General features: G+C 42.4%; 1 protein-coding gene across 1 annotated transcript in view; it reads left to right on the top strand.

Annotated features, from left to right (window-relative positions):
* The window catches only part of Nipal2 (NIPA like domain containing 2), an 85,391-nt gene extending 61,572 nt beyond the window's left edge, over positions 1-23,819 (top strand). The window contains exons 6-11 of the mRNA XM_028766694.1: positions 3,789-3,885; positions 13,324-13,459; positions 15,215-15,303; positions 20,584-20,647; positions 21,697-21,791; positions 23,165-23,819. Of these exons, the coding sequence (XP_028622527.1) occupies positions 3,789-3,885; positions 13,324-13,459; positions 15,215-15,303; positions 20,584-20,647; positions 21,697-21,791; positions 23,165-23,277 (594 nt within the window). The 3' untranslated portion in view covers positions 23,278-23,819. The remainder of the gene's footprint in view (positions 1-3,788; positions 3,886-13,323; positions 13,460-15,214; positions 15,304-20,583; positions 20,648-21,696; positions 21,792-23,164) is intronic.
* Positions 23,820-27,590: the final 3,771 nt, after the last annotated feature.

The following is a 27,590-nucleotide window of genomic DNA, read 5'->3' as shown; positions in this document are numbered from 1 at the left end:
CACACCATCTGGTGCTGTGAACCCGGAGGAAGAAAACTGTTTCTGTTAAACAACTCTTGCATGAGATCCCTTTGCTTTGTTGTCTGGAAGAAAACAACACTGCCTGCAGCAGGACATGGACACTCTGACGGTGCAGGCAAGGCCTGTGCACAGCTCTGCTCGGTGTCCATGTCACTGTGCAGCCGTGTCACTGTGCAGCAGGCCTGTGTGTAGGTATGTCATCGTCTTCACCTCCCAGGAGAAGAGACTGAGGCATAGAGAGAGTCCAATAGCTTAGCCAACATCAATGGATACAAATTCAGAGAGTCAGAACTCCAAGCAAGACTGCCTTTCTCTGGAGGGCACACTTGAACACGTCACCAAACTGTCTATGCAGGATCAGTACGACTGACTACTAAGGGTCAAATTCATCCACAGAGAGCTTTGACAGAGCCTATTTCTGTTAGACAAAGAAGCTATTTGAATGAAAGAAAGAAAAGGGTGGGTCTGGAAAGACGGTTCAGTGGCTATGAGCACATACTGAAGACCCCTCACAGGTCTTCAGCACCCACATCAGGTGATTCTGTAATTCCATCTCCAAGAGATCCATCCTTCTGACTTCCATGAGCACTCACATTCAAGTACATGTACAAGCATGCACACACAAGCACACAAAGACACACATGTACACACACGCACATACACACCGATGTATACACATACACAATACACACACACAGATATACATATACACCAATGTGCACACATACATGCAGACACACAAATGCACACACACATGTATACACACAGCACACACACACACAGAAAAAATGCACTCAGACTCAGATTGGTGAAATCGCCTGTTTTGACCGTCATCTCCTAGACTGCCATTGACTCCTTCACACCAAAATGGCCTAACTGATACTGTAAAATTCTAATTAGATTCAAGAATCAGTTAAGAAACTCATGAGCACCAGGTGTGGTGGATCACACCTTTAATCCCAGCACTGCAGAGGCAGTGGCAGGTAGATCTCTGTGAGTTTAAGGCCAGCCTGGTCTACAGAGTGAGTTCTAGGCCAGGCTAGCCAGGGTTATGTAGAGAGACACTGTCTTGAAAAACGGGGCGGGAGGGGTGGAGGGGGAGGAGGAGAGAGGACAAAAAATGAGAGGGAAGAAAAGAAAAAAAGAAATGAAACAAAATTCTGAAACCAACTCAGAAAATTTATCCTAAAGATGATTCCTTGGGAAGGACTTCAGGAATCAAAACCTAAATCAGTTTTCTATGAATCCTATAACAATTTGCCACAAATGAGGCAGCTTCAAACAACTGAAATGTATTATCGCACTGTGTTCCAGGCCAGAAGTCTAGCTCAGGACCCTGGACTAGGGTCATGGTGCTAGCAGGCTCTATTCCTTGCCAGAGCCTCCAGAAAGGAATCTGTCACTTCCCAGCTCCTGCAAGTCCTCAGCAGTGCTTGGCTCAGGCTTGCCCAGTCTTTCTGAGACAGTGACTTCTGCTTGCAGGGCTTGGCTTGAATCATCCAGGGTCACCTCCCATTTCAGGCCCATAGCCTTAACCACAGCTGTAAAACCCCAGTGCCAAATGCTATAATGTAAACAAATGTTCTGAGTATTTAGAACCTGGGCCTCTGGCTGGGCTGCATTATTCAACATGCCAGAGGCAATATCCTTTAACATTGCCCCACATATACATCAAGCCTCCATTTCTCCACCCATGAAATGAAGATAATCCCAGTACCTGCCTCCTGAGCATGGAAGGACGGGTGAGCTGGGTAAGAAGAGTGCTGTACATTGGGTTCACAGACCAGTCAGCAATGAGGCTTCTTCATGGGGTGCAGGAACCCAGAGAGCCACAGGTGGCTAGCATTTCAGAGAAAAGTGTATACAAGGATAGCTGTTGTTCATACTACTTGAATTTTTTCCCCTGAGAACTGTGTGACCTCTTGACACAAGGTGGAACCCAGTGTCACTAGTCATTCTGTGGATAATGAGAACTCATGTTTATCTGTTCTGAAGCCACAGAGATAGAATCTGAGGAGGAAAAAAATCAACGTGAGTTTTAGAACTGGCTATACCTATCTATATTTTACCTCACCAAAGCTTAGAGCAGGCATGAAGCAAATGTTCCATGTCCTATGCCATGAGAAAGGGCCCTCTGCTTCCTGGTAATGATCAGGTGAGAACTGGATCCCTGCACCTGAGAGACACGGGGCTAAAAAGGCCTTCCTGGTGTTTGTTTTGTTTTGTTTTGTTTTGTTTTGTTTTGTTTTGTTTTGTTTATTTGGGGGGTTTTTGTTTTAACTTTCTTAAAAAATCTTTTTTAACCTCTTGCAATCTTTTTTTACATTTATTTTTTATTTAATGTGTGAATGCTCGGCTGCATGGGCACCTGCATGCCAGAGGAGGGCATCAGGTCCCTTTATAGATGGTCATGAGCCACCATGTGGGTGCTGGGGATTGAAATCAGGACCTCTGGAAGAACAGCCAGTGCTCTTAACTGCTGAGCCATCTCTCCAGCCCCAAAGCCTTCCTGTTAAAAGTGGAAGGAAACAGAACACCCAAAGGTCACAAAGGGAGCCTTTGTGTGCAGATCGGTGCAAAGCGTCTGAGAATAGCAAAGAACTAGAGGGAGCAATGGAAGGCGGATGGGAGAGGGTAAGGACGAGCAGGAGAGGACAGGGGCTATCACTGTTAGCACAGAGTGGCCCATCTGTGACGTCTACAGCAGAAGCTCAACATCCTTACCCAGGAGAAATGTGGTTTCTAATGTACAACCGATAGAAAGCCTTGAGAAATTCAAGCGAAAGAATGGCTGAATCCAATTTATATTTTCACTCCCCGAATCAATTTGGATGAATCTCATGTATAATTGTTTCTTTTCTTTTGTTTTAATCTGAGTCTGATTTACTTATTTCTCTTAATGTAATATGATCAGGTAAGAACCTGATTTCTACCCATTTTCCTGCATGTTTTTTATAGGTAAATAAGTTCTTCTGGGCTGCTCTCTTAGTGGGGTTTTATTGCTGTGGGGAGGCACCATGACTGTGGGAAGTGTTATAAAAGAAAACATTTAATTAGAGCTAGCTTACCACTTCAGAGATTTAATCCATTACCAGCATGCCAGGACACATGGTGGCATGCCAGGACACAGGCAGACATGAGACTGGAGAGAGGTGCTGAAAGTTCTGCACCCTGATCCGCAGCAGTACTAGGCCTGGCTTGAGCACAGGAGACCTCAGAGCCCACCTCCACAGTGATGCACCCCCTCCAACAAGGCCAGTCCTCTCTGTGGGCCAGGCATTCAAACACATGAACCTAGGGAGCTGTTCCTATTCAAACCACCACCGCTGCCAACCCGTAGAAGTTTTGAAAGGAAAGGATAGTCAGACAAAATGGAAGACGACTGCAGCCATGCAAGGAGGCTGGCAGAGGGCAAAGGAGGAGGGAGCTGGGAGCCTCTGCAGTGGGGCGTGCCTACAGGATTGCCCAACTTAGTACCTGTCTGCTCAGCACACGCAGGGACAGGAAACAGTTGAGAGAAATGAGACTGGAGTGGCAGGGAGCCAGGCCTGGAGAGCTGGGCTCGGCGTCACTGGTGGGTAGGTGGTGTTCAAGCGCTTCGAGTGACTGAGTGTCTTGACGCTGTCCTCCATTTATAATCAGCCCTGGAAACCTCAGTCACCCTAACCCTCATTAGAACCAAGGCAAATCCAAACACATACTTGGGGCGTCTTGTAGACGAAGTAGAGAAACTTACTCATATTTTTCTTTATCTTTTTAAATTTTAGATTTTAGAAATCCTAGTTTTCTGCATCCTTCTGTATTTCCATAAAAGAAAAGGAATGAAGCACATTTTGATCCTGCTCACCCTGGTGGCGCTTCTTGGTAAGGGCCTGCTGTGCCTTCTGCACCTTGGAGCTCTGCGGAGTCAGAGGGAGGTGGCTAGTCAGAGGGAAGCGGCCAGTCAGAGGGAGGCGCTCAGTCAGAGGGAGGCGCTCAGTCAGAGGGAGGCGCTCAGTCAGAGGGAGGCGGCCAGTCAGAGGGAGGCGGCCAGTCAGAGGGAGGCGCTCAGTCAGAGGGAGGCGCTCAGTCAGAGGGAGGTGGCCAGTCAGAGGGAGGCGGCCAGTCAGAGGGAGGCGCTCAGTCAGAGGGAGGCAGCCAGTCAGAGGGAGGCGCCCAGTCAGAGGGAGGTGCCGGAGGGTGGAAGGAAAACACATGGACATGCTAGCCCTTTCTCGCTGTTTCTATTTTCTAACTCTGACTCTCAGAAAGAAAGCCTAAGTTACACAAAGTATACTTTGCACATCATTTCCCAATTTATACATATTTAATTCTTTTTAAAATATATTTAAGTTTTTTGTCTGTTGGTATTTTATTTCTCCCAGAGAGTCTGAGAATTTTTTAAGAGAATAATTATAAATATTGAAATGAATTAATGAACTTAATTTGGGTACAAACATAACAAGACCTATCCTGTTTCATTTTAAACTTAAGTATAGTTAAATTGAAACATAAGGATGAATAGTGTGCGTTTCTTAATCACTAGCTCCTTCGTTCTTGGTTATTTTTTATCCCAGCATCTCCAGGCTGGATTAGAACCTGAAGCTTAGCTAACAACTGTGTTTAATGTTTTCCTTTCCCCTCTTCCCACATCTCTCCTGACCCTTCTCACAGGCTCATACCAGCACAGGAGAGCTCCCTGCACATCCTCAGTAGTTTTCATTTAATACGTTACTTAGAACTCTTCTTTGCCATAAGACGCCCAGACTTGACACCTGATACGGTTGGCATAGGTACCTGCGTTCTCCCTGTTCCGCTTCACCCCTTAGCCCTCTACTCGGGCGTGGAGGGTTTGCGTTTAAGACAGTTGCTTTTGGAAACAAATACACCCTGCACAAAACACAACCTGCAGGGATTTTGGTGATAAAAACAAACAAACAAACAAACAAAAACAAAACAGATGGGGGAAGCTTGTACTTGTTTCTCCTCAAATTACTAGACAGGGAGGTTAAAAGCAAACAGCAGAGTTAAGATCATATATATCAGCTCTGAACATAAATGTAAATATTTTTAAAGTTTTAAAATCATTTTGAAGAAGAAAGATTTTCAAATTGGGCTTTAGAAAAACTCTCAGATTAATCTTCAGAATGGCTCTGAATTGGATTCAGTCCATGTATGAGTACAGCTCTGTGTGAGTTGTTGAAACAGCCACACACAAGCCTGCTTCCTTCCAATGCCCCTCCTTCCTGGGTGTCTACACTTGCTATGGTTAGCGCTCAGTACTAAAGCAGGGACCTCCCTTAGGACCAGCTCCCTCTGTGATCAGCCCAGATATGAAATGCTTTGAACATGTATACATATATCTTTACTAGAGCTGGGTAACTTATGCCTGAAGTAGAAAAATGCAGGTATCATGGTTTACTAAGTTAAAAACCAGGCAGAAAGTAATGTGGCAAGCAAGATTATTTTGATAAGAAGATGTATAGTTTAGCTGAGTGTGGTAGTGCACATCTTTAATCTTAGCTCTCAGGAGGCAGAGGCAGGTGGATCTCTATGAGTCCAAAGCCAGCTTGGTCTACATAATGAGTTCCAGAACAGCCAGGATTATGTAGTGAAACCCTGTTCAGAAAAAAAAAAAAAGTCTAGTCGAAAGGTGTATCATGTCTAATATGCTACAGGAAAATCTTAGAAATCTACATTAATAGCGCGGTAAGAGGAAGAGAGACTTGTCTCTGCTCATGGACGATAAAGAGACATGCGCATGTATTCTGACGGTCTGAATAATTGTTGGAGCAGACTGGATAATGGAACTCTTGTCTCCCTCATCCCCAAGGACAGAGCCCCTCATCCTGTGGTGGGCTTTGTTTACAAATGTAAATTCTATAACTGTCTACCAAAGGGTCCTCGATAAATTCCAGAAAGTCAAATAGTACAAATCTCATTCACAGTGAAATTAAAACAGAAAATAATTACAAACTAGATACTTATAGAAGCCTTCACCTGTAAGTGTTAACAGTGTTGCAGCTACAAGCACCAAGTGCAGACCCAGCTTGAGCTCCAGCACATAGATTCAAGATCACTGTGAAAATCCTTAATAGTAAAGCCTAAAATTCTTGATCAATACTGTGATCACAGAAAATTATTGCTTTAAATGTAAATCAACTACACTCACCTCAAGAAGTTAAAAAAAAAACTAGTAAGGTAGTAAAAGTTGTAGTTAAAAGGAAAGAAGCGGTTGATTAAAATAAAGGCAAGTTTTGATGAAATAGAAGACATTAAGAGAACAGACTAAGAATAAACCTAGGAAGCAGATCTTCAAATACAACAAATAAAATAGATTCTTCATTAGGAAAAACATCACAAACATTAAAAATACATAGGAGAGATAAGTGGGCAGAAATACAGATAGACATACAAATGTATATTTAGTAGAGCATAAACAAATAGCTTAGCCTTTCCCTATATAAAACTTAGCTCCTTATTAAGGAAAATAACTATGAAAGAAGAGTAAAGAGTTATTCAAAAGCCAGGCCCAAACAGAAGGTGGTCTCGATGATACCAAGGCAACGTCAGCCTCCAGGGCCGATTGTCCACATTGGAAGCATGTGGAAATCGGAAGAAATCTTTCACTTGTAAATCATGACTAGATAATGCAGGGCTCCAAATCTGAAAAAAACTATTGCAAATAGAGAATATTATAAACTAATTCCTCTGCCTAATATTGATACAAAAATCCTAAGTGAAAGCCCCAGAACAAGCTGCGCCTGTGAGCCTGTTGTCTGATGGTGGACCATCATCTCCTTTGTGCTGTGTAGAATATTTTCACTTGCTTTCCTCTTCTGTGTTTAATGCATTGCTGTAGCTAAGCTTCCTTACCAAATTCATCCCATGAAGATGCAAAAAGTGCATTTTATTTGTATTCTATTTACCTAGAAGCAAGTCCAGTGAGTGTTCAGTGAACATCTGAGTCAACTAAGAAAACACGATTCTGTGAGACTTCCACTGTGGGAGCCAGGGAGGTGGCTGAGGAGGGAAGGGGGCTTGCTGCCAAGTCTAATGCCCTGAGTTTAACCCCTGGGACCTATATGGTAGAAGGAGAGAGCCACTCCCACAGGTGTCCTCTGGTCTCCACACGTGTGCCGTGGCACACACATACACATATATGTTTTTTAAGATTAAGTTTATATTTTAAAAAAAGAAACCCATTATCTTTTGTTGTAATTTCAAAATATAATAACATACACATATAAAAATGTTATAATGAAATCCATTGCTTTATAAACAAACTTAAAAATTAATAAAATAAGTAAAATTAATTTATTTTGATGAAAAGAAACAATATATTTTATCATGTTAGTGAGTCAGAAGGGAACTTTTGAGACTGTTGGTTGAGTTGCACAGACTTTAAGTTATGAGCATGCTCTGGGGCTCTAGCATATAACATGATGACTGTAGCTAACAACATGACATTTTGTTCTCAAAGTCTTCTGAGTAAGTATCAAATGTTCTCACATATACACTTGAAAGAATAACTATGTACAATGAAGGACGCATTGAAAAACCTGAATCTGACAATTGTTACATTACACATTTGAACACCAAATTGTCACAGTGTATATTCCTAAATGCATGCAATGTTCTTTTTCAATGGTATTGCAATAGGCTAGAAGAATAAATACGAAGAAAGTATTACATACTTATCTCAATTTATATCAAAAGGCAATAACTGGGTAGTGAAATACCAAAAAAATTTTTTCATTAAAGTAGAGACTGAGAAAGGCAGCCACCTGTGTACATCTTAATGTCTAGGCATTCTATAATGATCAGTAGTGACTTCTACAAGAAAACGAAACAGTTATGAAAGTCATGGGCAGATGTAAAATTTTTAAGTGTTGCATAAGGTGGAGAAATAGCACACATTGTACTTTTGTGCACACGAAGCACATAAAGGGCAGACAGGGACCCAGTGCTTAAGAACACGGGCTGCTCTTCCTGACAGCCTGCATTTGAGCCCCAGCACCCACACGGTGGCTCAGTCATCTATAAGTCCGTTTTTTGAGGGAATTCTTCTGGTCTTATCAGGCATCAGTCATGCAAGTGGTACACAGATACATACATCCAAAATACCCATACACAGAAAATTAGAATTAACAGAACAAGAAAGCAGCATGAGGCAAAGTTGGAGGTGAATGAGAGAGAGTGGAAGTGTGTGGGTAGTTCTGTCCTCACTGTACTTCAGATATGGAGCAGGTAAGTCAGGAGTTCAATGTCACTCTCGGCTTGAGCTTGAGGCCAGCCTGAACTATGTGAGACCCTATCTCAAAAAAAAAAAATTTAAAAAGGTGATAAGAAAGTGAGAGAGAAAGGAGAGGAGGAGAAGAGAAGGGAAACAAGAGGGCTTCCAATGAGTAGCTGCTTTTGTCTGGTAATATTCCTTTACACACACACACACACACACACACACACACACACAAAATTTTCTGAAAAAAATCCTTTTATTAAAAATATTTTTCTCATATAATAATCCCAATTATGGTTTCCCCTCCATCTCCTCCTCTCAGTTCTTCCCCACCTCCCCTCCCTTCTGGATTCACCCCCTTTCTGTCTCTCATTAGAAAAAAAACCAGACTTCTAAGGATTAATAATAAAATAAAATAACACAAAAGTTAACACATCGAAGTTAGAAAAAGTAAACAGAAGGAAAAGAGAGCTCAAGAGAGCACAAGAAAGAGAGGCCCGCCCACTGGCACACTCGGGACTCCATAGAAACCCTAGGCCAGAAGCCATGGTGCACATGCAAAGGGCCTGGGGCAGGCCAATGTAAGGCCCTATGCATGCTTCCCAGTCTCTGTGAGTTTGTGTGTATGTTGACCATGTTGATTTACAGGGCCTCACTTTCTTGGTGTCCTCCATTCCTTCCATACCTTCCACTCCCTGGCTCCTCTTTCACAGGGTTCTCAGAGCCCCGAGGAAAGGGATTTGTTGGAGAGACATCCTATTTAGGGCTGAGTGTTCCAAGGTCTCTCAGTCTCTGCATAATGTCTAGTTGTGGGTCTCTGTATTTGTTCCCATCTGTTACTAGAGGAAGCTTCTCTGATGAGGAAGCTTCTCTGATGACTATTGAGTAAGACACTGATCCATGAATAAAGTAGCATGTCCTTGGGAGTCACTTTTATTGCTAACTTTACTTTAAACCAGTAGCATTTGGTTTTTCCCTAGGTCTGTGGGCTGTCTATTCTCAGGTTCTTATTTACCCAAGCAGTGTTGAGTATGGATTCCATCTCTTGAAGTGGGCCTTAAATCAAATCAGTATTGATTGGTTACTCCTACAAGCTTTGTGCCACCATTGCCCTACTGTATCTAGCAAGCTGGACACCATTATAGATCAAAGGGTTTGTGGCTGGCTTAGTGACTGTGCTTCCTTTGGTAGTGTGCTGAGTACTTTCCTGTACCAAAGATGCTTAGAACACCAAGGTAAAAGCTCTGTTCAGGCACCAGCTCCACTTCTCCATGTTCAATAAGTAGGTGCTGTCCTCAGCAATAGGCCCTTGCCATCACTTCTGAAGAGCAAACAACATATAGTCTTGGTAACAGCCTGGGTTGTTTGGGGATTCCCATGGGACCCTGTTGGCCAACAACTCAATTAGATGTAATCCAATCCAAGGACTGGAAGCTTCATTTGGTGACAAGAAATGGCCTCTGTTTCCCCCATTACTTGGTGATTTCATTTAGATCATCTTCATATATGTGTATATTTTAGAAAGCTTCCACTGTATTAGGTTTCCATACCACCTCAAGTACTCCTAATTTTAGATAATTTAATTATAAATCGACAATGTATAATTATATAAAGTTATAGGGTAAAGGGGCGTTATGATTTTTGAACACTGTTATAATGATCACATCAAGACAGTAAATATATCCATCACCTCAAACACTGACATTGTGTGTGTGGTGAGATCATTTACATATTATTTTCTTGGCAATTTTTGAATGTCAATGAAATCTCAGGATAAATCTAGTGGTTTTGTTATTTTGATGTGGCTTAGGATTAAGTTCTATTGCACAGTGTTGTCAATGACAATCTGTGACCTCATTTCTTTAAAAAAAAAAAATCTGAAGTCTCTATGCGCAGTCCTCTCAAGGATCAGAATGCTGGGCAGTCCAGAAACACTGCCTTATTTTTAGCACACTTCAGTTGTCAAAGCAAAATTAACAACTTAAATATTGATGGCTTTGATCAGGAGGCATTAATCTAGCATGTAGTCACCCAGGAATCCTTAGAATGAGTTAAAGAACTAACGTTAAACTAAGTGTCAGATATCAAACACTGGAATGAGCAGGACGCTAGGAAAATGTGTGGCACATGAAAGGAATGTGTGTTTGTGGTTGGTGATTAAGAAAATAGAGAAAATAGAAAGACAACAATAAAAACGTGTGCCGTGAAGACTGACATGGTGACAGGCAACTCCAGTCTCCAGAAGGATGAAAGGCTGATTCAGAAGCCGTCACACAGCTGTCAACACAGTGATTCCCCTTCAGGTTATTTTCCACAGAAATAGGCAGAGTGATGGGCAGATTTATGTTCATGAAAATTCACTGCAGCCTCATTTTAATGGTAAGAGAAAAAATGATTCAGTTTAAATATCCAAAAATAGGAAATTGTCAAAATAAATTATACACCTCATACAAAGGCATTCTTGCCAGCCAATAAAAGGCTTTAGAATGCTTCGTGGCACAGAAAATACATAGTGGTGATGGAAAATAGGCTCCTAAGTGGTGTGAACGGTGTGAGTCACATATGATACATTCTTGGAAAAGGTAAGGTAGCGATGTGCCCAAATGTTAAGGAATGACTTGAGGGTGAGTGTTAAGATAGTTGATTTTTCTCTCCTTTTCAAGCTGTTCTGAATTTTATAATCTTTTAAATGAACATGTGTGCTTTTATAGATATTTTTAATTTAAATTTTATCATACTCCCAGTGTCATAAATCACAGCTGATAGTATCTCAATGTTTTCTCGCCATCTTTCCTTGCATACGTAGGTCTCTAATGTACATCACACTGATACTGTGTCACAAATTTGAATTTCAACCTATTCTCATTAGTCACCCTCCCCCAGCCCAAAAACCATAGCAAAAAACAAGTACTTTGTAGTACTGGACACCAGTCAGGAAATAAGTTGAAGAGTTACAAAAATAGCAGCCATTCATGCATCCCAATATGATCAATTATAGAAGTTGGCAGTTTGTTTAGCAGCTTTCTAAAAAATTCTAGTTTTGGTTGTTTCTTCTTCTTCTTCTTCTTCTTCTTCTTCTTCTTCTTCTTCTTCTTCTTCCTCCTCCTCCTCCTCCTCCTCCTCCTCCTCTTCCTCCTCTTCCCCCTCTCCCTCTTCCTCCTCTTCCTCCTCTTCCTCTTCCTCCTCCTCTTCCTCCTCCTCCTCCTCTTCCTCCTCCTCCTCCTTTTCCTCTTCCTCCTCCTCTTCCTCCTCTTCTAAATGAAATAGTATGTTCAATTCCTTTTCCACTAATTACCCCTCTGTGAGACCGGGCTATCCAGACCACAAGGCCATAGGCACATTGTGCTGCAGTTTCTTTCAGTGTGTTTCAGGAGGAATTCTGAGTTCCTGAACAGCTGAACAACAAACTTAACCACTGAGTGGCATACGGATCTCTACAGAGCTTAGAATCTGTACCTCAGGTATAATCTAAGTGCTGTCTTAATCAGTCTAATATAACATCTGACACCTGTAAACAGATCAGGCAAAGACACTTCCAGATGGAGTGCTCCAAACCTCTCTGCTCAGATTGGAGATTCGTTTAGAATTTATCTCCTAACTCCTCTGATAATCGTGACTTTTAGTTGAAAGAGAATGCCTAGTTTGGAATGTGCCCTGGTACTCTTCCAATTATAGATTATCTTCAGAAAAATGAAATCATGGAGGATCTTTACCTATTTTTAAACCATTCTTTATATATTTCATATGATCTTTTTAAAAGCTAAAAAGGAAAACGTTCAGATATATTATGGCCATGTAGACCAATAGTAATACAGAAGTACTCTTTCATGTCACCTTTTGGCTTATAATTGCTTGATTTCATGTAAAAGTTACCTGTGAATTTTCTTTTCTATGTGCAGTGTATCTGTGTGTGCTGCCTTGCTCCTGTGTGTGTGTAAGACAGACTGAGGCTGACTTTGAAAAGTCTTCCTCTGTTGCTTCTCCACCTTCTTGAGACAGTCGCACTGAACCTGAACTGTTTCAGTTAGGCTGGCCAGGAAGCCTGGGGACCCGTTATCTACCAGACCCCAGCCCTAGCAGTGTGATAACAGATGCACACTAAAATCTGAACTCAGATCCTGTGTTTACACAGCAAGCATTTCACCCACCAAACCAGCTCTCTGGCCCCTACTTGAGAATTTTCTATGGATTTCAGCTAAAGTAGAAATTGTTTGCAACTTAATTTCAAAGGACCTGAGACAGATAGAGAGCACTGGATTCCTATAGAAATGTGAGAAGAAACTACACTCTGCTCTGACAGCCCACACCCTAATCTGAGTTTCTTAATTGTCCCATGAAAAGTTTGTTCCCACCAGAGTCTCACCTCAGCACAGAAAATCAGTAGCTATTGCTATGTAAATGTCATAGTTATGGTTCAGTCTGAGAAGTGAATATAAATTCTGGTCCTGGTCCTCTTCATTATCCTTTTCAGAAAGAACAGAGCAGGGTGTAAGCATTACTAACAAAGTCTTCGCATAACCCTCAGTAAATTCAGGGTACTCAGGAAGTCATTTTTGTGTCCTGTCTCCTCACCTATTTAGCTTTGAACTTTTCCTTGTCTTTTGTCACTTTCCCTTTAAGGCTGCATTCACACTCTGACTTCTTGCTCGCCTTCGTTGCTTATGCCTGTCCCACCCACTAGTAAGGGCAGTCTCCACGGTCTCTTTCCCACAGGCAGGGCTCAAGGTGAGCACCTTGCTCCAGAAGAAGAAGGCACAAGGTCCTATAGCAAACCCAGGACAGTGTGAACAGTAGAACCCTGTGTATGTCTGTGTGTCTGTGTCTGTGTCTGTGTGTGTCTGTGTGTGTGTGTATCTGTGTGTGTCTGTGTGTGTGTATCTATGTGTGTCTGTGTGTGTGTGTGTATCTATGTGTATCTAGGTGTGTCTGTGTGTCTGTGTGTCTGTGTGTGTCTGTGTATCTGTACCCTCACAAACATTGTTCTAAGAACCTGACTGACACACTTGTTACTCCAGCAAGCAAACTTAAGATATACATTTGTGTCTGTCTCAGGTATGTATTCTATTTGTGTTTTTGTCTTCCAGCCTCATTGACTGTGATTTCTGTGAAAGCCGTCTCAGGCATGATCACCCTTTCTGTGACGGGTAAAATGCAGCTAACTTACGCCATCTTCTACATCATGCTTGTCATCATGATAGCCTCTTGTGTTTTCCAAGTCAAGTAAGTCAGTGTCTACAAACTCCATGGCCTTCCAGACTTCCTGTGCTTCTCTGAGCATTGGCTTAGAAGATAATTGAACTGAACAATGGGTCTCGAGCTGCAGGACAGGCAGCTCGTCCAAAGCCAGGCTTGCTTTCCTCTTCCCTTCCAGTAATTAGTTTGTACTGAGTACGGCCCTTGTGTCTTATACATTCTAAGTGCAGCAGTGATCCAGCTAAGTGTGCTTGATGCTTCCCTGATGCTCTCCTGCTTGTAATTAATGCCCATGGTACACAGGTTGTCATTAGCAATAAATCAAAGGGGCAGGTCCACATCCACAGTTTCATTCTAAATATAGAGACGCATGAACCCTTCACCCCCATCTTCAACTCATGCTCATTAACTGCCTAGAGACGGACAAAACCAGACGTTTGGCCTGGAGGAAAATCCTTTCCCCAGAACTTTGCATCCTTGGCCAGAGTTTCCTTCATACCCACAGGATTTCAGAATGATTGTTTCATGTTTCTCTTGGGTCCTAATACTGGCGACATGAAACCTTTCCTGTCCCCACCTCCATCTGGTTCAGTCACTCTCCCTACTTGTATGTTGTGATTGAACCTCTGCCTGCTAGTCTCTTAAGAGTTAGCCAGAGAGTTCACCCCAAAACGCTATGCAGAAGCATATCCCTGTGCCCAGAAGGAAGCCAGAGCTCAAGCTGCTAATGGGGGGGGGGAGGGCTTGTCCTACAGATGGCAGCAAGTCCTGGGTCACTTCCTAAGACTGAGCGTGTTTATCAAACTTGAATATTGCTGTTCCGCCACGTCTGCCTTCTGAGTCAGTGGGAGCACAACCGCGCCTGTAGGATCTGGTTATTGGTCTCATTATCCCTACACCACACCTCATGAGTTTACAGGCAGACAAGCTGAAGGAAGACTGCATTCTGTCAGCCTTACTTAACTCTCTCCACCATCGCCAAGTGAAAATGTAGTCCTCCACCTTGATTCCCATTGAAATTACCTGAGGAGGTTTGTTTAGACAAGCGTATTCACACACACACACACACACACACACACACACACATACACATCTACACCTGCACACACAGTAGCTTTATCCACAAATCTCTTTTTTTTTTCCAGTTATTCTATACATCTGTAGCTCCTTGCTGGAGAGTGGTCAAGTCACTTGTTCTACCTAACAGCAGTGCTTTTGAGACCTCCCAGGTGATGCCCATGTAGGCCACTGCTTTGTCTCCACTGGAGCCATATAGCTGCACAGCCCATTTGGGGACGTGAGTTCCCGAGGGTGGCCGCAGCCCCACATGTGCTGTGCAGCTGGAGCAGCAAGGATTGCTTTTGAAACATTTAAACATTCTTCTGCTTCTCTGTCTCCTTTTTTGGCACATGGCATGTCAGTGGATAACTATATGTTCCCAGATATGATATTTAACAGATTCTAGGATCTATCTTAATGAATCAACCCCAGTGTGATACTGGTCCAGCAGCTTGAATTGCTTCCAACTCAAACTTCTGTGGCCTCGGAATATGATTAATTGCTTTTCATTGTTACTGTTGTTGGTTTAAACAGACCATAAAAGCTGACATCTGATCTCATGCATCAGATGTGTCTAAGCTGTGACTGCTAACTAGAGTGCCCTCTCACTACACTTCCTGTCCCTTTGTAGTTGTAGCTGCAGAACATACATTTCTTGAAGTTAATGTTAGCCATTGCTGAGCACTGCTAACCCAGAGATTCGGTAAATGCCATCTTCCATAGGTTCCTGAATCAAGCCACAGAACTCTACACGATGACCACAGTGGTGCCAGTCAACCATGTTTTCTTTACAACCAGCGCTATCATCGCAGGTGAGTCCTGGCTTTCCACACCCACCACAAGTACACGAGTCTCTGAGTCAAAATGGGGAACAAGGAAGCTCTGGGAGCCCATGTCCCCAACCTCCAGCCAGCATCTGATTTCCTCCATACTCCTCTCCTTTGTATGAATGCTTCCTGGTGTTTTCTGCTTCCTGAGGCAGCTCAGTGCTGTTTGGGAATGACTCTCATTAAACAAGTGTTCTAATGACATTGGAGCTCAAATGAGTTTCCTTATGAGTTCAAGACGCTCACTGTGCTCTGCTTTCTCAAGTCTTGTACTTGCAGCTCCTTCTAATCAAAGGGACTGAGAACCCTCTTAAGTCTTGTCTCCAGGCCAAACAACCCCAAGTCTTTAGACCCATCCCTCTGTGCCCCTCATGTCTTTAGTGAAAGAATGTGGTCCCTGACCTAGTTTACCATTGCAGGGAAGGCTGACAAACTTGTGCACTTGCTATTTCCTCTCTTACAGCTCGAGTACTTTAATGAATACTTTTTGCATAGCATAGAAAATACAGTTACAAAGTACAAACATAAAACTTGGTCCACTTCAAAATACGATAGATTCAACTAAATCATTTGTAAATTTGATAATAATCAGTGCTGGCTCAGTACCTTATTGATGTGTTTACCATTTTCTCATCAGGCTACTAATATGCAGTCAACCTCCTGCCTCTGCATCCCTAGTGCTGGGACCGCAGGTGTGTGCCACTAGGCTCAGACCAGTGAACAACTTCTTGAAATAATTCATACAATCTGTTTCCCAAAAAACTGAATCTGTGTGTGTGTGTGTGTGTGTGTGTGTGTGTGTGTGTGTAGTGCTTTCTGGGGACAGTGAGAAAAGACTGTATGTTGGTGCATCCTAGAATTATCAGAAAATTAAAATAAAACCAAAACCTTTTTGTTTTTGTAAACAAAATTTACAGGCATGACATTCAGTTTAATAATCAATACATAGAAAAGTATAATAATGTAGTTCCTTGCACAGAAGGATTTTCAGCTGACAGGACTGAAAACAGTGCTCAGCACACCGAGCAACTAGTGAGCTAGGAGTCTGGAACATTCTGGAAATGATAACGTTCATCTGATGTTGCATATAGAATGGTAGAAACACCTCCCAATGACCATCTCATCTCCACAGCAAAAGATATAGCTTAAAGTTGAAGTAACATCACTTCCTTCCTACTACATTAGTGTCCGGTTGTATTGCAGCAGCTGGCGAGGACAGGGCTGCATGATGGTAGGCACCCGCAAGGGCTTGGGGAGGTAGGGCCGCTCTCTCAGAACTGAGTTTCATTGAATTTGTCAAGGACCTTAAAAACGTATCTACTCTGATTCTACAAGTCAACAGCAAAACCACAAGTGACCTGTTTTTAAAATGGGCAAAGAACCTAAGTGATTCTGCAAAGAAAATATACAGTTGCCAACAAGCAAGTGAAAATGTCCAACATCAGTAAACATCAAGTAAATAAAATGAGACGCACCTCTCCACGTCCGTTAGGATGATGGCTATTTGGGGCTTGTTTGTTTTTGTTTTTGTTTTTGTTTTTGTTTTTGTTTTTGTTTTTCTGCCTCTGCCTCCTGAGTAGTGGGATTAACGAAATATCCCACCATGCCCAACAAAAGATTTATTTGTTTATGTGTTTTATGGGTTTTTTTTTTTGCATGCACATCTATATACCAGAAGAAGGAGTCAGATCCAATGGAACTACAGTTATAGACGGTTGTAAGCAGCCATCTGGGTGCCTGGAATTGAACTCAGGGACTCTACAAGAGCAGCTAATGCTCTTAACTGCAGAGCAATCTCTCCGACCCTGGGGTGGCCACTATTAAAAACAAAACAAAAAAACAAAAAAAAAACCTGAAGTATCGGCAAGGATATAAGACATTAGAATGTTAATTCCTGTACCATTGGTAGATGGTATAAATGAAAATATAAAATGGTAAACAATATGCAGTTACTCAAATTTTTTTAAATTATTGTCCAGCCTAGAAATTCTACCCTTATACATGTACCCCAAAAATAAACAAAAATTTGTAGCACTGACCATAGTAGCCAAAAGAAAAAAGCAATCCCAGGATCCATTGACAGAAAAATGTGTGAGGAGTGTATATGACAGAATTCTATTCACTCCTGAAAAGGAAGGGGATTCTGCCACCTGCCCCCGTGTTGATGAAGCAGGAGGACATTATCACAAGAATCAAGCCAATCACAGAAAAAAAGACAGTGAGCTCATCTACTGAGTCAAATTCATAGAAACAGAAAGAAAGACATAGTGGTTACCAGAGAAAGGAAGAGTTGAAATGTTTGATCAGAATACAGCTTCAAGCTTTCAAAAGGAAAGAGTCATCAGATAGAATGGTAATGAATATACAATATGTATATTCTAATGTAGCTTTAAAATAAAAATAAAAAGTCTCTGCTCTCTAAAACAGAAGTTCCAGAAACCCACGACACAAAAGTGTCATAACACTGGGGAGGCGTGCACCTAGAAGCTCAGTGCCGATTGACTGAAGAGCAGAGATACAGCTCACAAGCCCTTAGAGAAATTAGCATTAGGGTGCATTGACCTAGATTAACAAAACTTTTAACATGACTACAGAGAGGTCCATTACAGTACAGGGAGTGCTTGGGAAATACTCATCTGTGTGAAACTATTCAGCAGAACAGAAGAGGCTCATTCTGTAAGTGGGGAGGTCAGGCTGAGACTGGCCAGCCTCTCCTAAGAGCAGGGCTCACCCTGCACACCACAGTGTCTCCATCATGGACAGCAGCACCTCCCAAAATGCAGCAAGTTTTCTCTGCCCAACTAGCAAAACCAACACCCCCACCCGCACGCACACAGCTAGTTTAGATTATCCATGATTTAAAGATTTCCTACTTAATAAAAGATCAGCACAGCGCTTGGGACTTTAAATGAAGAACTCATTGGGACTAATAGGGAGAGAGGGAGGGAGGAAACAGGAGGAGCTCCATGGAGGGAGGGGAGCTAGGGCAACGCCAGGTTGCCAGGGATTTTCCTCGTGCCCATTTGGGCATCCGGCCAGACTTACAGAGCACAGGGCATAGCCAAAGGGACAACAGAGCTGCAGCAGGCAGCCTGGGGTAGAGCCACCATGCCGTGGCCCCGTGATCTACCCAGATTCTCAGGTAGGTTTACTAACTCCTGATAGCAAATGCTCACTGGTGATTTGTTCTCGAGAAAACCTGGACTGCAAAAGGCATTTCTGTTTACAGTTCTGGGAAGACAGCTCAGGCAGTAAAGTGCCTCCCAAGCAAGCCGTGTCTGTGATCCCAGAGGCTCAGTCGCTAGCCAGCCTAGCCAAATGAGAGACCCTGTCCCTGAAACCAGTGTGGTGGACAGCTCATGAGAAAAGACCCTGAGGCTATGCTCTGGCCTATGCACTCTCAAACATGCATGTGCACACATATGTCCATGCGTACACACACAGATACATGCATATATAAGCAAAAATGAAATTTCTCCTTACAAAAATCATGTAGGTTTTGTAACGTTGATAATTATATTACGTCTATAAGCCCACGTAACTTAACTTTTGAATGGTTTAAAATGTAAAAGTAGCACACAGAGTCTTTAGATTAAAATACCGAATGTGCATTTTAGGAGAAATCTCACATAGAAAAGTGTATTAACGATTTTTTAAAAAATAATGGGTTGAGAACCCCCTCTGACTGGCGATCTGAATTCTTGCTTAGGCTGCGAGGCTAAGCACTGCAAGGGAATATAAATAAAACTTAAAAATATCTCTCTGGGTTCCCTGAGAGACAAGCCTGACGGCACAGGGGTTAATGTCAAAAGTATCCCCTCTCCAGGAAAAAGACATCGGGATGGGTGTAACTGCCGTTTCTTTTGTAACGGCCGTCAGGTTCTGCTACTTTGTAAAGGCCGGCCGGTTCTGCTGCTCCGGTCGGCAGGTCAGGGTCTAGCAAGAGAGAACGTGGGGACGGAGGAAGGGGAAAAAAGGGGCGAGAGACGCAAAAGATAGATACAAGCCAGAGTCCGGTGGAGTCTCTTCAAGTCTTCTTTATTCTCTTCTCTTCTTACTATATTCTCACTCCTTCAGTCTCCTGACACCTCTCACTTTCTCTCTCCTTCCTCTACTTCCTACTTCCTACTACCTCCTACTACTTACTACCTCTACCTTTCTACCTCTACCTCCTCGACTCCTCGACTCCTCTACTCCTCTACTGCTCTACTCTCTATAGAAGGGAAATCCTGGGTATTTATACCCTTTACCACGTGACTTGCCCTCGTGGACAATCTCAACTGAAGCCACTACATCACGTGCCTTGTAGCCATGGATACCAGGAGCACCTGGCAGCTGGGGGCACTAAACAGTGTAACAAGATGTTTATCAGAGTGCGCTCAGCTATTGCAGGCTGTTGAAACAAGTCTCTTGTCAGGGTATATGGCTCGAGATGGCTGTAAAGATGATAGCCACTTTCGGCTAAGAGTCGGCTCCCAACAGATGGGTATGGCCCTCATGCCTCACTGGACAATGACAGGGGGACTGGAGCCATTACAAGGTCCCCTTCAATTACTGGAGGTCAGGCCTCTATCCCCGCCTTCCCAAGATTAGAATTGCCACAGCCCTTCTATACTTAGAGAAGGGAGGAGATGTCAGGGGCAGTCCTGCATATACACTGAAGGCCTAAAATCAGCCATAGGCCTAAAATCAGCAATAGGCCTGTCATACATGTATACTAACACCAATTCTTGGGTCTCAGTGGAAAAAACATTGAAACAGATGGCTATAAGCTATTGTAAACAGGCAGCTTTTGTGGAAATTTACCAGGCTGAATAGTCATAGACCTTGTAAATAGATAGCCTTGGCAGACAATACCAACTTAGATAAGGTCAAGTGAGTCATAGGCAGAGTCATAATGACTTGTCCCCTGAACCTTCACCCAGCCGATACCCTGTTCTGAAAGATATCTGTATTCCCCCTGAACACCCACACTCCAGTGTCATTCCCTTCCCCACATCCTGCCTTTCTGTGTTTATAACCCCTGTGTGAATGAATTACGATTTGAGAAAAAATAAATTATAAAAAAAAGAGAGACAATAGAGAGACCTGTTGTTTCAGGGATATGATTGTTCACTGTGGTGATTAGTGATCAGGTAAACTAGGGCTTCCTGAGACGTATCTTTAACTTACTAATAAAAACATAAATACTTTAAAAAATAATAATGGGTTGCTATTATAAATTCCCTTACCCTGAAATTAACTTTGACCTCTGATCTTATATAGGCATCATATTTTACCAGGAATTCCTTGGTGCTGCTTTTCTCACTGTATTTATATATCTTTTTGGGTGAGTACACATCTCAGAGGTAAGGTATGTGAAGCTCTATTAGCTTTGTATACCTATGTATACCTGAAGTATAGAAAATTGCAGCATACTAGAAGAAACATATTTTTCAATTTACCATTTACACAAGACTGTGCCCTTGGCTTTGTAGCTTTTGTACCCCTTTGAGAGTTCTGAAACATTGTGGATTTTCAGTTCCAACCAAAATCACAATAAATCCATGGATCTCTGTGGTTACTCTGTAGCCTTACATCAGGTCCCCCTCTCCCTTGGGAACTCTTAGGTTAGATCTCTATTTCAGAAACATGGATACCTTTTGGATCACCCAAAAGAAAAGGCCAAGACTATGGTAGATCCTAGTTTAGGATTCAATAGCTTCAGGTTGGTACCTGCCCTTTCTGTCTTAAAGCACCCAGTTAGGCCTCTCCTAGAGATTGCTGGCAAACAGAGCTAGCCCTCGACGATGTGTTGCCAATCAACAGCTGCTTCCATTGGCTCCAAGTACATCCTATTAATGCTTAGCTGCTTCTTGCTCTGCTATTCAGCATGACCATTGTTATGCAAACTGGAGCCTAGTCTATTTTCAACATAGGAAACCATCTATCTTGAAAATTCAATTTCATAAGACATCTGGGCGCGGCCAAACTTCTAGGGTCTGGAAACTATGACTACTCTTATGGCCAAGGACAATGAGATTTCTTAGAAAATTAAAGAATAACTTGTTTTGCACTCATATTGCATGCCAGTAATGGGTCTGGGCATGCATGGATAGAAAACAAGACCTAATGTCTACCCAAAGGGTTTAGAGCCTGAGTTAGCCTGCAGATGGTGGAAACCTGGGCTAGAGAGTTGCTGGAAACTGCCCAGCTCTCGGCTCTGGGTATGACTATGTCTGGCTGTAAGAATTATGATTAGTTTGAAGCAGTTTACCATAAGGAATGATATATACAAAACCGGTGGAATTTATGTCATCGTGTAGAAGTTACAGCTCAACTATTTAATATCATGAGCTGTTTCAGTATTCCTGTTCTTTATTAATGTGTTTCTTACAGGTGCGTTCTGTCATTCCTTGGAGTATTTTTAGTGACAAGAAATAGAGAAAAGGAACATCTACAACAGTCTTTTATTGATTTTGGGAATATTCCTGGTAAGAAAAAGATATGTATTTTTTTCTCTAATGTATATCCTTAGGCTCAGTGAGTAAAAGTGCTAGCCATCAAGACTGATGACACGAGTTGGTCCCCTGGGACTCACATGGTGGAAGGAGAGACCCAACTTCCCACAGTGTTCTGTGCATGCACACACACACACACACAAATACGTGTACATTTTTAAATACAAAAAAATGCATCCTTAGAAATTAATCATTATCAGCATTATTTTGGGTGTTAATATGAAAACGTAATTTTCGCCTCAAGAAGTGCATTTAGTGATGAAGCCCTGGAAGGTATAGTGTTGGTAGTCTATCTATAGAATGTCAGTTCTCACAAAACAATGAAACGGTTGAGGAAATGAGCAGGCTACTTTGATGTGGTTCACTTGGCAGATCTCTTCATTGGGTTTCCTTAAAGTGTCAGCGGACATGGATGCGTGGGAACAGCAGATGCCTGACACCTACAGACCCTTTGATAGGGTTGAGCATCCAAAGGTTAAGCATCACTCCCAAGAAAGGCTGAGGCAGCTGCTCTTGCAGACTGGGCCAATGGGTACCATCTTCCAAATGCTCATTTCCACTGAGAAACAACTCATCTTGGGCATGTAGAGTACATAACAGAAGCTGGGCTTCCTGTTCTCCCAGCCTGGCCCAGCCATTCATTCCAAGCTCTGTGAGGGATTCGAGGTCACCTACAAGTCGCTGTGTAGTAGAAGACAGTTCTGTCCACCATTCTGTTAGATTCTTTAAAACAAGAATCGTTAAAGTTTCTATAGGATTGATGAGTGGAGGCCAAGAAAGTGTGTTTGGTATTTTCTTTGCCATGGGAGCTACCTCATCAATACTCGGTGACAGAACAAACATTTGTAACAACAATGCTTGTTATGACTTGCTTAAAACTGCTTTTGAGATAGGGGAAGAAATAAAAATGCTGGAAAATAAAATGATTTTTTTGTTGGGTTTTAAACTATTTTGCACTTCACAATGCCTCACATATAGGCTTGGCAATGGCTCTTAAAGTTCCTCGTCCGTAATGGTTTCCTGTGCTGTTATATGGACATTCGGAAAGACAAAACACCAGTGTCTGTAGACGAGTGACTAAGTTATGTGGCTCTCCTGACTGTTCCAACCTGTTCTGTGCCCAGTACAGGGTGGGCAGACGTCATGTGGACGAGCATGTGACCACCTGACAAGTGCTTTGAGATTTTCATGGGCCATTCTTCCCTGACATTTTATCTTTTTCATTGAGAGGATAGCCACATAGTATTTTTTAAAGGCATAAAATGTGCCCAGAACTGAAGAGAAATTATTAGGACACTTTAATCTTTAAGAGCTCAAAAGGTCTTTTATGATTATTATCTCCACAGGGAAACAAATGTTGGACACAATACAACCAGACCCAAATGGCTTATCCTATGGAACCTTGCCTGATGGAGGTGACCCAACAAGGGGCCAGTGTGGAGAGAAGAAAGAAGCCTAGGTTGCCAAGAGGGATGGCTGTTGGCCTGCTATTCAATACCACCTTTTAAAGGATTGCACATGTTCGCTCTGTGTCAGCAGCTATTTCACGCTGACATGTGCGCGTATTCGATTCACTCTTCTCCCCCACTGTGGACAATCAGGGCCCTCCTAATCTCCAACAGTCTAATGCTTTCATGGAATGTAACTCCGAGTGCTCCCCACACCCTGCATTCTCCCTGGCGCTCATCTCACTGGCTGGATCTTAATGAGAGCCTGGCTGCTGGAGCAGGAATGTCACACAAAAATGTGCACTCGAGATTTGGCCATAGAAGGCAGAGGTCGCTTTCCATGTGGCTTGCAGAATCTGCGTGTTGGCTTCAAAAACACCCTCTCGTGCTCCAGCCTTAGTCTCTGAAGGAAGATTTGATGTGCTTTGTTCTTGGGCACCTCTGTGAACCTCTCTTAAGGAACTCCTTCTTCTATGTTGTATGGCAAGTCACTGTCTCAGCCAATTCTGTTAAAATCTTCCTTTGAAAATAAAGAGCCTCATTGCAAAATTGAGTTTACAAGTGGTGTTCTCAGATGGCATTTACTAAAAACTCTAAGACCTGCTAGTGGCAGTTTCTAAGCCTAAAGTGGGAGCATTTAAGATGTATGACTGTGTTCACCTCTGCGGCATATGTACTAAAATTCAAGCAACACATATGTTATCATGGCCTCGGCATAAGTATGACACATAAATTCATAAAGTGTTAAAATAGCTAAAACTCTAGGATGGTAGCATTTTCTCCAGCCTTATGATCCCCTTATATTTACATTGAAACTCAAGAAAAACTTCGTCATATGACTTAAATTGTTACAGATTCTATACTTTATCAGTGGCTTTATATGTCTTAAAATGGCATTTAGTTTCTTAGGATATTCATGCTACACACTGTGTCTCCCCCCCCCAAGTCCTCCAAACTTTGCCAGTTTTTCAAGAAAAGAAAAATCATAATTAGAGGAGAGGGCTTCAACTGCTTGAATCTGGCCATAGAATACAGCCATGAGATCCAACAGGTGACTTATGTCACATACGATGCTCTGTGACCACCCGCCATCTCTACTAACATACGTTTCAGGCAGAATCGGTATAATGATTTCTCCTTATGCTGTACCTAGTATTTAAACAATGAGAAAGGGGGACAAATTTGTTGCGACCAAATAATAAGGCCCATCCTTAAAGCCTCAGGTTGTTCAAACCATGCCAGTCCAGTGCCACTCAAGAATTGTGCTTGTGCATGGTGCTAAACTCAGAGCTAATGAGATACTAACCTAAACTATTTCTAGTCTTTTATTTTTTCTTATAACCTGAACTCTTAACCAAACTGGAATATCCCAAAGCCCACATATGGTTTCTGAACGCCGGATAGCTGTCAGCAATACCTGCCACCTTGACAAGTGCCCATTGGTCTAGATGCAACAGTCATATAATTAATGACACTTTACTGAGTGGGTACAGTGTGTTGGCTCTGAGAGACTCAGCCAAGTTATGTATCCAGTGCCTTAAACTATAGATTTCTAGTAAATCTTGACATTAGTTTCAAAAATTGGGAAAGGGGTTTTATTTGAGCTATAGGACCATCTTCACAGCTGCAGCACCCAGTTCTGAGCACTGTAGTTTACAGACACAAGCTTAACTACAGTTTGTTTGTACCCTCACATTTGCATTAAAGGTTTTGAGAAATGAAATTAGTTTATGCAATACAGGGATGCTTTTGGAATCAGGATTACATATATAATGTATTCAGACCTAGTTTCACTGATTATGGTGTACCAAACCAAGGGGGATAGAAGCATTGTCTACTGGCTTAGAGGGTGTTTTGTTTGTCTTTCTCTTTAGTACTTAGTGCTTGACAACCAAAGTCAGCCCGTTCCTTCTGACATTGTAAGCTGGGAACCCTTGGCCAGCATTTGGCTCCTCTGACTATTTGTCTAGAGGACAAAGTAAAGACTTACAAAGTAAATATTTGAGGGTTTGTGTTATTTATATGGTATCTGTCCCCCACTACTCAGCTATTCCATAACAGCATAAATGTAGCCATGGACAATATGTAAACAAATGATAATGAATGTACATCAGCAGTTATTAACAAAACAAAACAAAAAATAGTAACCAATCCATGTCTATAGTTTGCCAAGCTCTGGTCCAGACTCTTTTGACTTTGCTATGCAACTTATTTTCTTTTTTTTTCTTTTTTTTAAATAATTTATTTTTTTCAAATCGTAATTTCACACAGAGGTTATAAACACGAAAAGGCAGGACGTGGGGAAGGGAATGACACTGGAGTATGGGTGTTCAGGGGGAATACAGATATCTTTCAGAACAGGGTATCGGCTGGGTGAAGGTTCAGGGGACAGGTCATTATGACTCTGCCTATGATTCACTTGTCCTTATCTAAGTTGGTATTATCTGCCAAGGCTACCTATTTACAAGGTCTATGACTACTCAGGCTGGTAAATTTCCACAAAAGCTGCCTGTTTACAATAGCTTATAGCCATCTGTTTCAATGTGTATCCACAGAGACCCAAGACTTGGTGTTAGTATACATGTATGACAGGCCTATTGCTGATTTTAGGCCTATGGCTGATTTTAGGCCTTCAGTGTGTAAGCAGGGCTGCCCCTGACATCTCCTCCCTTCTCTAAGTATAGAAGGGCTGTGGCAATTCTAATCTTGGGAAGGCGGGGATAGAGGCCTGACCTCCAGTAATTGAAGGGGACCTTCTAAAAGCTCTGGTCCCCTTGTCGTTGTCCAGTGAGGCATGAGGGCCATACCCGTCCCGATGTCTTTTTCCTGGAGAGGGGATACTTTTGACATCAACCACTATGCAGTCAGGCTTGTCTCTCAGGGAACCCAGAGAGATATTTTTAAGTTTTATTTATATTCCCTTGCAGTGCTTAGCCTCGCAGCCTAAGCAAGAATTCAGATCACCAGTCAGAGGGGGTTCTGGGCGGCCCCTCTCTGCTTGGTCTAGGGGCAGAAGTCCTCTCTTTTATGTTGGGTGGAGATGGGTTTTGGGAACACCCTGGATAAAGTAACAACCTCATCTTGAGTCTCGTGGTCCTCCATAGCTAACTTATGGCAACTTATTTTCTTGTTTCTTGGGCACTGGATAGCAAAAAAAAAAAAAAAGAAAGAAAGAAAGAAAGAAAGAAAGAAAGAAAGAAAGAAAGAAAGAAAGAAAGAAAGAGAGGGAGGGAGGGATAGGGGAGGAAGGAAGGAAGGAAACATTGACACTTCATGGTTTGTAACAAATCAGATACTTGGTATTTACATTAAGATCATTTTGCTTATATGAGAAATAAATGTATTTGTTTTGAGTCTATTCTCAGAGTCCAACTTTTTCTCTTTGGAAAGCAGTGGTTCTTTATGGACACCACTAAACTGGAAGTCTCCGGTCTTCTGCACTGCTGGTATTAACTTTGGGAGCTATCTCACATGCATTTGACTAACACACAGGTCTCTCGTGTCTGACAGCTTAGTTTAAATGCTTGCTTACTCTATGCTACAATATTCTCATTACCAAAAGCTCTTGAAAACTAATAAAATAAGAGATGTTTTTCAAGTAGAGATTAAGAATGTATTCTTCACAAACACACACAGATACACAACAACAATAATAATAACAACACATACATGTGTCCCATGTGCATCCCTGGAGTTTCTGGTCTGTAGTGGAAAAAGAAAGAAAAGAGGACAATTTTATTGCTACTCAAGAGTGATGTCACAGCATCTAAGTTTGGCTCCAAAGAAAGCGGGTGTGATGGTAGACATGACAGGAACAGAGGGAAATGTCAAGCCGAGCTCCTGAGGCCATGCCCGTGTCCCTGCACACGGCACACCACAAATACTGATGGTGCACTCTCAGCCACTCTGAAGGCTGCCTCTGGAATGCCAGTTTGATAGTGAAATGAGGGACATAAATATAACAGTTTGCTTTATGCAAATTCTGAGGCTTGTTATTAGGGCTGTCTGTGAACAAGAACTACAAACCTAATGCACGTGTCTGGCACCTGTCAGTACTTCCTCCCCAGTCTTTTTACTGTCATAGTTGTGTCCTTTTATGATGACGTGTAGCTGGGACAGTGGGATGTGAAGCATTTCAGCCTGACCTCCTTCGTTTCTTAGCACACACTGATCTTCCCTTCAGGGCCTCCATGGGTTCGTGGTCTTCAGTGAGATTGCTAGCTAAATACCAGCTTTGTTCTGCTAAGAACTCAAAACTGAACCTGACGTGATTGTGTGAGGAATTCTGAGATGCCGTCTAATCATTAGACTCATCAGCAGTCTG

Source organism: Grammomys surdaster, unplaced genomic scaffold, assembly GCF_004785775.1.
Source record: "Grammomys surdaster isolate TR1022 unplaced genomic scaffold, NIH_TR_1.0 63, whole genome shotgun sequence".
Taxonomy (NCBI): Eukaryota; Metazoa; Chordata; class Mammalia; order Rodentia; family Muridae; genus Grammomys; species Grammomys surdaster.
The sequence above is the reverse complement of the archived record's forward strand: the minus strand, read 5'-3'. Positions and strand labels throughout refer to the sequence as shown.